Source organism: Rhinopithecus bieti, unplaced genomic scaffold (assembly GCF_001698545.2).
Source record: "Rhinopithecus bieti isolate Rb0 unplaced genomic scaffold, ASM169854v2 scaffold_32083, whole genome shotgun sequence".
Classification (NCBI taxonomy): Eukaryota; Metazoa; Chordata; class Mammalia; order Primates; family Cercopithecidae; genus Rhinopithecus; species Rhinopithecus bieti.
The window spans coordinates 2,668,964-2,678,314 of record NW_016814096.1 but is presented as its reverse complement, the minus strand read 5'-3'; the positions used below and the strand labels follow the sequence as shown (position 1 = coordinate 2,678,314).

The 9,351-nt window shown below is 36.5% G+C and overlaps 1 protein-coding gene across 2 annotated transcripts in view; it reads left to right on the top strand.

Annotated features, from left to right (window-relative positions):
* APIP (APAF1 interacting protein) overlaps positions 1-9,351 on the top strand; it is a 36,231-nt gene that overhangs the window by 20,198 nt on the left and 6,682 nt on the right. The window contains exons 1-3 of one of the 2 annotated variants that reach the window (XM_017849716.1): positions 1,923-2,018; positions 3,644-3,744; positions 8,169-8,217. In XM_017849716.1, coding sequence (XP_017705205.1) covers positions 1,932-2,018; positions 3,644-3,744; positions 8,169-8,217 — 237 coding nt within the window. In that variant the 5' untranslated portion in view covers positions 1,923-1,931. Of the gene's footprint in view, positions 1-1,922; positions 2,019-3,643; positions 3,745-8,168; positions 8,218-9,351 lie in introns of those variants that run through there. The other variant, XM_017849718.1, reaches the window with a different exon arrangement.

Below are 9,351 nucleotides of genomic sequence, written 5' to 3'. Positions count from 1 at the left end.
AAAAAAAAAAAAAAAAAAAAAAAAAACAACTATGTGCTCGCCAGAGAAGCGGTAGAGAGACCTGGAAATACCCTGCACTCTCCAGACCAAGGGCAGAGAGAGAGAGACGCTCACTCTGGGTGGGGGTGGGGAGAAGGGGGAGGAAAGGAACCCTCTGTTCCTAGAAGATTGCAACAGCATTCCTGAGCTAAACTCCTGGTTACTAAATTCCTGCACATTCGACACAGAGAGAGAGTAAGAGACCGTGGATAGCAAAAGAAGGAAAGTTTTGTGACAGGATAGCTGGGGATTCTCTGCCAAAACCCAAAATGGGCTGTTCGAGGCTGGGTCCAATCCATAGGCCTTTGAATAATGCCAGGGTGTGTCCTGGCCAGAAATTTGCAGTTGCCTCAGAACTTTTCCCAGCCTCATGCAATGGTAAGATTTCCCCATGAAAGGAAACTGATTCGAAACGCGGCCAACATTCCCAATGACCCGTGGGTATTGGGGGATTCTCCACGTTCTCACCTGCAAGCTTAACATCTGAGGCTTTAGAATGGCAGTCATGATAAGCGTATTTTTATCTAGCTGAAGGATGTCTGTTGATTGATTTGATTTGATTTTAAAATAGAGGCCAAGAGCCCCTCAGAATGATAGAACAGATTTTAGGTTTGCTCCTATACTCACCACTCCGATAAATGTTGTACCTCAGATTCCCGGCCAATGCACCAAAATGATACGGCTCCCATGACTGAGGGAACACCAGGGCCCTTTTTCTCGCACCAATTTAGATAAATGACACGGACACACGTGGGGTGGTTTTAGGAATGGAGAGTTTAATAGGTAAGAAAGAAACTCCCCTGTACAGAGACAGAGGTGGCTCCAAGCAGAGAGAGAAAACCCCACATGCAGCAGAAAACTCTGGGTTATATTAGGAGGCTGGAGGAGGTGGTGTCTGATTTTCATACGGCCCAAGGGATTGGTTTGCCCAGATATGTCATTCATGTAGCCCACGCAAAAACTAGCCTTTTAATATTCAAATACAGGCCACCATGATGTTCTGCACACGTGAAGATATCTGGGGTGACTATGGTGCTTGGCACACATGGTGACAAGAAGAGGGTAGGAATCACCATATTGGATGGACCCAGTTTCTAATGGCTGGCATTTGCATATCAAAGCTTGCCAGCCTGGCCCTTTAAGCCGCTACATTATTAAAAGAAAAAAAAAAAAACCTTACCAAGCTGCATTATTAAAAGAAAACAAAACCTTACCAACCTTACCCTCTCTGTCTAAAGTAATTTCTTAATAATGCCTATAATCTGCTATTTTAATTCAAGAATTTTCAGCTCTTTAAAATGAGAAGGAAACTGACATTGACGGTGTCAGATATTGTGCTGATTGCGTTATGTCCATTGTAGCTCATTTTAATCCTCACAGCATTTTCATTGTAGGGATAAGTAAACTGACACCCAAAGTCATGTAAGCAATAAATCCAGTAGTGTGGATTTGACTTTTAAGTCAGCTCACTCCAAGTCTAAGTTGAATCAGAACTTTTAGCAATTTCTAGGTTCTCATGTTACTAATTTTATGTTTTGAAGGTTACTCCATCAGTCATCATTTGTAATACTTAAAATGAGTAAGTAGAACATTAGCACTGAATCTGGGGAAAAACACCACAATTTCAAGTATTCAGTTAAGTAGCTGAGAATTCAGCCTGTTAAATAATGATCCCTTTTTGAACTCAGAGATGTTTTTCCCCCTTTACCCAGTGACAGGACCTGTAAAGGCATGCTTCCTTGTTGTGATTTTCTCCACAGTGAATCTTGTTTTGTTCACTGTTACCTTGAAGGTGGACCTCATTGGGGTCTCCAGTTTATGTGGGGATTTTTCATTAGGTTCCCTCGAATTGATCAGTGCCTGGGTTTTATCTCATGCTTCTAGTGGCTTACATGGCTATCAGAATTGAAGCTCAAGGTCACCAGAGTTTTGCAATACCTTCAGGAACATTCTGGCTTTGGAGCTCACTACTCTCCCAGGTAGTCTCATTCTCATTTGTTGTTGTTGTTGTTGCTTTGTTATACTTTTAAGTTCTGGGATCCATGTGCAGAACGTGCAGGTTTGTTACATAGGTATACCCGTGCCATGGTTTGCTGCACCCCTCAACCCATCATCTACGTTAGGTATTTCTCCTAATGCTATCCCTCCTCTAGCCCCCCGCCTCCTAACTGGCCCCAGTGTGTGATGTTCCCTTCCTTGTGTCCATGTGTTCTCATTGTTCAACTCCCACTTATGAGTGATAACATGTGGTGTTTGGTTTTCTGTTCCTGTGTTAGTTTGCTGAGAATGATGGTTTCTGCCTTCATCCATGTCCCTACAAAGGACGTGAACTCATCCTTTTTTATGGCTGCATAGTATTCCATGGTGTATATGTACCACATTTTCTTTATCCAGTTTAACATTGATGGGCATTTGGGTTGATTCCAAGTCTTTGCTACTGTGAATAGTGCTGCAGTAAACATACGTGTGTGTCTTTATAGTAGAATCCCAGTAATGGTATTGCTGGGTCAAATGGTATTTCTGGTTCTAGATCCTTGAGGAGTCGCCACACTGTCTTCCACAATGGTTGAACTGACTTACACTCCCACCAACAGTGTAAAACGTTCCTATTTCTCCACATCCTTTCTAGCATCTATCGTTTCCTGACTTTTAATGATCGCTGTTCTAACTAGTGTGAGAGTCTCATTCTCATTTTTTATGGCCCCTGTGAAACCTTACTTTCTTGCCAGCTCAACAACTTGTTTTGAAATATTTTAAAATAATTTATTCAGCATTTGTACTTATTTTCAAGATAAGGATTGTATATGAGACTGCCCAAAATGGAATTCATTGTATTTCTTCTTTATTTTGTTTGTTTTCATTAATTTAAACCACAAAAAAGCAGGAGAAAATGGTATGGATTTTTTTTTCTAGAGAGGTAATCATTGGACTTACAAAAATAAGGCTTGGTATTTATCTGTATACATACACACACACACACTCATAAATACATATCTTTGTAAAATGGGTTAAGCAAGTATTAACTGAGATTGTTTCTTAGTGTTTTTTGTAATTTGCTTCACTTTATTTTCTATAATGAGTATATATTGCTTTTGCAATGAGAAACTAAAATCATTATGGGAAAAAGGACTTTTTTGGAATAAAAATACAATTGAACCAACACACAGAGTATGTGTTGAACGTGTAACTATCATAATATCTCATATATATATATCATCAAGCCTTAGTTAAATAAGGTGCTTTGTGTAAATAAATGTTCTGGACAGACTTCCTTCAGCATGAGATTCTGTTTTCTTTCAGCCATTTTAGTTGATGCTTTGTAATGTATACTGGGCATTTCCGCACCTTGTTTTTGCAGCCTGTTCCTTAGTGTTGGACTATATGGCCCTACACTGAATAATCCCAGGTTGCCAAATAATGTAGTAGATCCACTTTCTAAACATTAAAAACAAAATATGTCTGTAATAGTTTTTTCCCTCACTGTACTCTTTCTATAGTATGTTTTCTTAAACTTTCTTAAATTAGCTTCTTATTAGAAACACCAGCTGGAATAGTTACTTGATAAAATGATGTCTGTTTTAAAAATCATTGCCTTCTTTTTAAGGACAAGGAGCATCCAAGATACCTGATCCCAGAACTTTGCAAACAGTTTTACCATTTGGGCTGGGTCACTGGGACTGGAGGAGGAATTAGCTTGAAGCATGGGTAAGTTTCTGGCAGCCTTTATTACTAGGAACTCTCCATTTGAGTAGACCACAGCGAGTCTAATGTTTTATATCCAAAGAACAACTGATGGTCAGTTTTATGTGATACTGAAGGTCTTTAGTTTCTAAATGGACAAGTGGACGTTTGTATAACTGAATGGAAGCAATGTACAAAAGCTGCAGATATATCCAATACCTAAAGATTCAAGAACCACAATTTCAGATCACAATAATTTAGTCCTCAGTTTTTGAGTATCAGAGTTAAATAACATGCTACCAAGTATGTTCATATACCTGAAATTCCAGCGGATCCTCTCTAGGTAGATAGGATTTGTTTCAAAGGTTCAGGTACTTTGTTTTTTGAAACAGAGTCTTGCTCTGTCACTCAGGCTGGACTGGAGTGGTGCAATCATGGCTCACTGCAGCCTTGACTTCCCAGGCTTAAACAATCCTCCCACCTCATCCTCCTGGGTAGCTAGGACTACAGGCATGCACCACCACGCCTGGCTAATTTTTTCTTTCTTTCTTTCTTTTTTTTTTTGTAGAGACTGGGTCTCACTGTGTTGCATGGGCTGGTCTTGAACTCCTAGGCTCAAGCAACCCACCTGCCTTGGACTCCTAGATACATATTTTAAAGTCACTTAAATACAGATGACTAATCATTAAAAATCCTAATTTTTTTTTATTGAATCAAAAGAAAGGGAGTATGCTTTCTAAGCATCTGTATCATTAATGAATATAATACCTGCTAATCTGTATTCCTCAGAGGACAAAATAAGATGTACTGGACTTAAATTGAAGCAGGAAGGATAAATAGTATTCAATTGCTCATTGTATTTTTTTAGTGTCATTTATTCAAGAAGATAAATAAAGTAAGTATTAGTAAGTGTTAGTAAGAAGTAACTTGCTATCAATGAAATTAAGATTATAGAATCTCATTCAAGGATTTCCAACATAGGATTAATCTTTTTTTCCTCCTGAAATGTGTTAGGAATATTATTGTCTGGAGGCTGTGTGTTAAATTGAGTGATGTTGATTTATTACTTCATTCTAATTCACTTTCTTTAACAAAATTGGATTATTAAAATATTTATGTGCTGATAAGTATATATAGGCATGCCCCCAAGGAGGCTGCATTGCATATTAACGAATGGAATGTTAAATATAATCAGAACATTTTGAACAAAAGGGAGTCTATGGTATACCACAAGATGATGCCATTATAATTTTATCTGCTTTAAATTACTGAGTTAACTCATGAAATTTTCATTCTGGCACAGTTAGGGATATAAGTGTACTCTCAGTCTAGTAAGATTATGTTCCACATGGTAGATCAATAAATCCATCTGTGCCTCCTCTCTTACCATCAGCCTAGCTGCTGATGTGTAAATACAGCATTGCTCAAGCTTTCACATTATTTTGCCAAAACTTTCAAGATGGCCTATTCACAGCAAACTCTATGATAACAACATTTATTCTTATTTCATGTATCCATTTAGAAGTTGAGTCCCAGTAATACAGTTTCCCAACTGTATTATTTATAATAAATCATATTCTAAATGCTGCCTTTAGTTAACTGCTTTTTATCTACATGTTCAGAAATAGTTTATGTATGTATAAAATAAAGCTTTCTATCAAATGAGCTAAAATAACCATTTCCAACTGGCTCTTTTAAAAAAACCAGCCAAGTTAGAAATAGGTGAATGCAGGACTCAAGATGAAACTTTTCTTATCAAAAAGACATGAAGAACTATGTTCTTTCTAGTAGAATTTTACTAATCCATGCACTACCATTGTATGTGGCCACCACAAACCACTCATTGGCACATCTTTTAAAATTAAATGGGTTTTTATAGCACTACAATCAGCTTATAGGAAATTTTCAGCATATATATGAAATGCTTTATCCTTAGTTCTTAATGGGTGTGGAGATCATGGATGGAAAGAGCCACAGTCATATCGTACTGTATTTGGAATCTTATTAAATTTGTGCTTTATGTAGTAAAATGAATACTTTGTAGTAAAAGGTTGGTTTTTTCCCCTAATATTTAAATGACTTAATAAGTCACTAGCATTATCAGCAATACTATTCTCATGTTGTTAGTGAAAGTTTGGCTCTTTGATGCTTAGGGCAAATAAATTTGGAATAAAGTACAAACCCAATAAATTATGATTCCAGAATAATATAGACAATAAGCTCTTTGGGAACATAAAATGATTTACTGATTCCAAGGTTTGACTCGGCCATTCCAGCTTATGCCACAAGTGTGTGGTACCAAAAATTAAGACACAAGAAGGAAAGAAAGGACCGAAAAAATAATAGTAATCAAGGCAATTCCAGGATACTCAATAGCCACTGGGTTTAGGTTAGATCCCTATCTTTCAAATTTATAATTTCCTATTTTCACAGAGTAATATTGACAGGTGTCGGAGAGACTGATCCTGTTGCATGTGATTAGGACTACAATTAATAAAGTCATATTGTAGACAAAATAATTGAAGCACTGTAAGATTTAAATTATTTTTTAAATGACCAGAAAGCAAATAAAAATAGAAGCAACTGAACATAGATGTATTTTGACCTCTTGGGGGTTGGCCCTTGCTTACCACAGTGAAAATGCAGGAGTACGGAGAAGTATATTCCAAAATTTAGTAACTTGAAATTCAAAATGCTTTCTGTGTGTGGCTTAAAGCACCAAGTAGATATTTCACTTTAGTATATGGTGTGTTTCTATTCCAAAAAACACTGTCATTTTTATATTTTTATCCAGATATCTTGTTCTTTGTAGGTATAAATATGTTTTTCTAAAACATATTTGGCTAATGTTTTAATTATCCAAAGTTCATCAAAGTCTAAATTAATTTCAGTTTTACAAAGACATTTACAGGACTCAGCATACCAAGTCACTGAATAAACAGAATACCCTACTTTATAGATTAGTTTTACTTACCAGCAGACCATTTTGTACTTTATTTGAATCTATTCTCAGGACTGCATAAATTTCTACCCACATAAGAAGACTCACAAGTGCACTTATCTATGCGGGTGAGTGGACCACGTACCATACATGAGTCTAGAGCTTCTTCCATGTTACACAAGGACACAAGATTTGGATCACTGGTATTCACAAAGAGCCCTTGTTAATAGTATGATCCCAACCCATTCTCACTGGTTCCAGAGGAATGTCCCTTTATGTTATCCTTATGTCGCAGAACTTGGAAACAATAACCACTTCATGAAAGCGAATGCTTGCGTGCAGCTTACAGTGCATTGGATTTCCACTCACATTATCAGACATTTGTTTTCTAGACTTCATCAATAGAACCTTAAAGAAACTTCTGTTTCACCGTACATTTTTATCGATTCCAAGCCTACAGGTTTATTAGTAACCTGAACTTCAGCAGCTTGATATATAGGCCATCATCCTCATTTGCACTATGAAATGTTTGATATGTGTTCAATGTCCCTATGTCTGTGCCTTACTGGCAGAAACTAGAGCATGCAGGTACTGGCATTTTCTTGGTTTACATATATGTGGCAGCTCATTAATACTCTCTGGTGGCAACTGAAACTGGTAATTTATCAAAGATATCCAACGAGAAGAGAAAAAATCTGATACGTGAGCCAAGGGACGTTTGTTTAGTTGTTGTTGAGGGTGGAGAGACTTTAGACAAGATTTGAAATTAATTTCCAAATCAAATTTGAGAGCACCTTGTGGTAAATGGTAGGCTATAGCATCTTCCTTAGTCCAACATCTTGTAACAAAGAAATCTTCACATGTAGCCATTCTTATATTTTGAACTCTTTGTACTAAATTTTTTTTTTTTTTACTAAATTTTTTCCAAGATATGTATGGCTTTTCAAATGGGAAGCATGTGATTCTATCCAAAAAGTAGCCCAGTGTTAATACAGTAATTTAAGAAACCATCCAGCAGAGGTCTCTGAACTTCATGGTTTAATAAGAGCATTTCAAACAATAAGTCAAACCTGATTCTTTGCATGACAGAAATATACTTCTATTGAGCATATTTTCCAGATTGGATTTTAGAATAACTGTATTTCACATAGGTTAAACTCTGCTTTTTCATGTTTAAAGACACTGAAGACTTACGTTTTCAGATTTTATTCCCCTAACTGGATAAAACCTGGTTACCACCAACTTTGCACTATAAAAAGAATAAATATATATGAAAACGTGGAAGACAAAAGCAACAACTAATAATTCTACTATGCCACCAGCACTACAAAGGCATTGATGTAGTTTGACTTTCTTTCTATGCAGCCAAAATCTATGATTAAATCAAGCAACTGGCTGTGTTGCTTGATTTATAAAGAACATGCATGATTGGACTGTGAAGATATACTTTTCTTTGTGCAAAAGCAGGAAATAAATAAATACCAATTTGTATGTTTTGTGTTGCCAGCGATGAAATCTACATTGCTCCTTCAGGAGTGCAAAAGGAACGAATTCAGGTATGATAAAGGGATTCTTTAACCTCAGTGTCTCTTCTTCTTAATTACTGTTTTATGAAATGGAATTAATTTTAAGAGAAAACGTTCATTTTATCACAACAATTTGAATAACTAATCAACAAACATTTATTGAGTAATTATTAAATGTTTTTTAAGGTGGTAGATATCCTCCATACAACCAGTGTATGTTTTGAAATCTTATTCAGCCTATACGGGGCAAAAGTGAATAGTGCAATCTTAAATCACAGTAAAGAACAAGTATGACTTTGCAGCTTTATAACACTACGATCTTTATCAGGCTGGTGGAATAATCAGATTGATGGTCTCAGATGAACCAAATTAATTCATATTTCATAATAGCAAAGTTACTCTAATTTCAAGATTTCAAGTTGTGAAACTTTGTTTCAGATTTTGAGAAGTCTCATTCTGTGTTAATACCGGAATAATACCCCAAATCTAGTTAAAGCAAACACATAATTATTTAACTTCTAATACAAGAAAAAAGAAAAGCTGCTTTGTTAATAAAACATTTATGTTGTAGTTTTTTGATAAACCCTGGCAGATAAAAGCTACAGATCAGAAGTACACATGCATTACTATATGTGGATCAGATACCCATCAACAGTAGACTGGATAAGGAAAATGTGGTACATACATACCATGGCTTAGTATGCAGCCATAATGAAGAACAAGATCACGTCCTTTGCAGCAACATGAGTGGAGCTGGAAACCATTATCCTAAGTGAATTAGTGCAGGAACAGAAAAATCAAATACCGCATGTTCTCACTTATAGTGGGAGCTAAACATTGAGTACATACAATCACAAAGAAGGGAGCCTTCAAGTAGGCCACACACTGGGGCCTACTTGAGGGTGAAGGGTGGGAGGAGATGAGGATGGAAAAACTGCTGTCAGTTACTATGCTTATTACATGGGTGACAAAATAATCAGTACACCAGACTCTTGTAACGTGCAATTTACCTGTGTAACAAACCTCCACATGTACCCCTGGACCTAAAATAAAAGTTAAAAAAAAAAAGACAAACCTCCACATGTACCCCTGGACCTAAAATAAAAGTTAAAAAAAAAAAGAAAACCTAATTGCCAAAACCAATGTCAAAAAAAGGTTACTAGG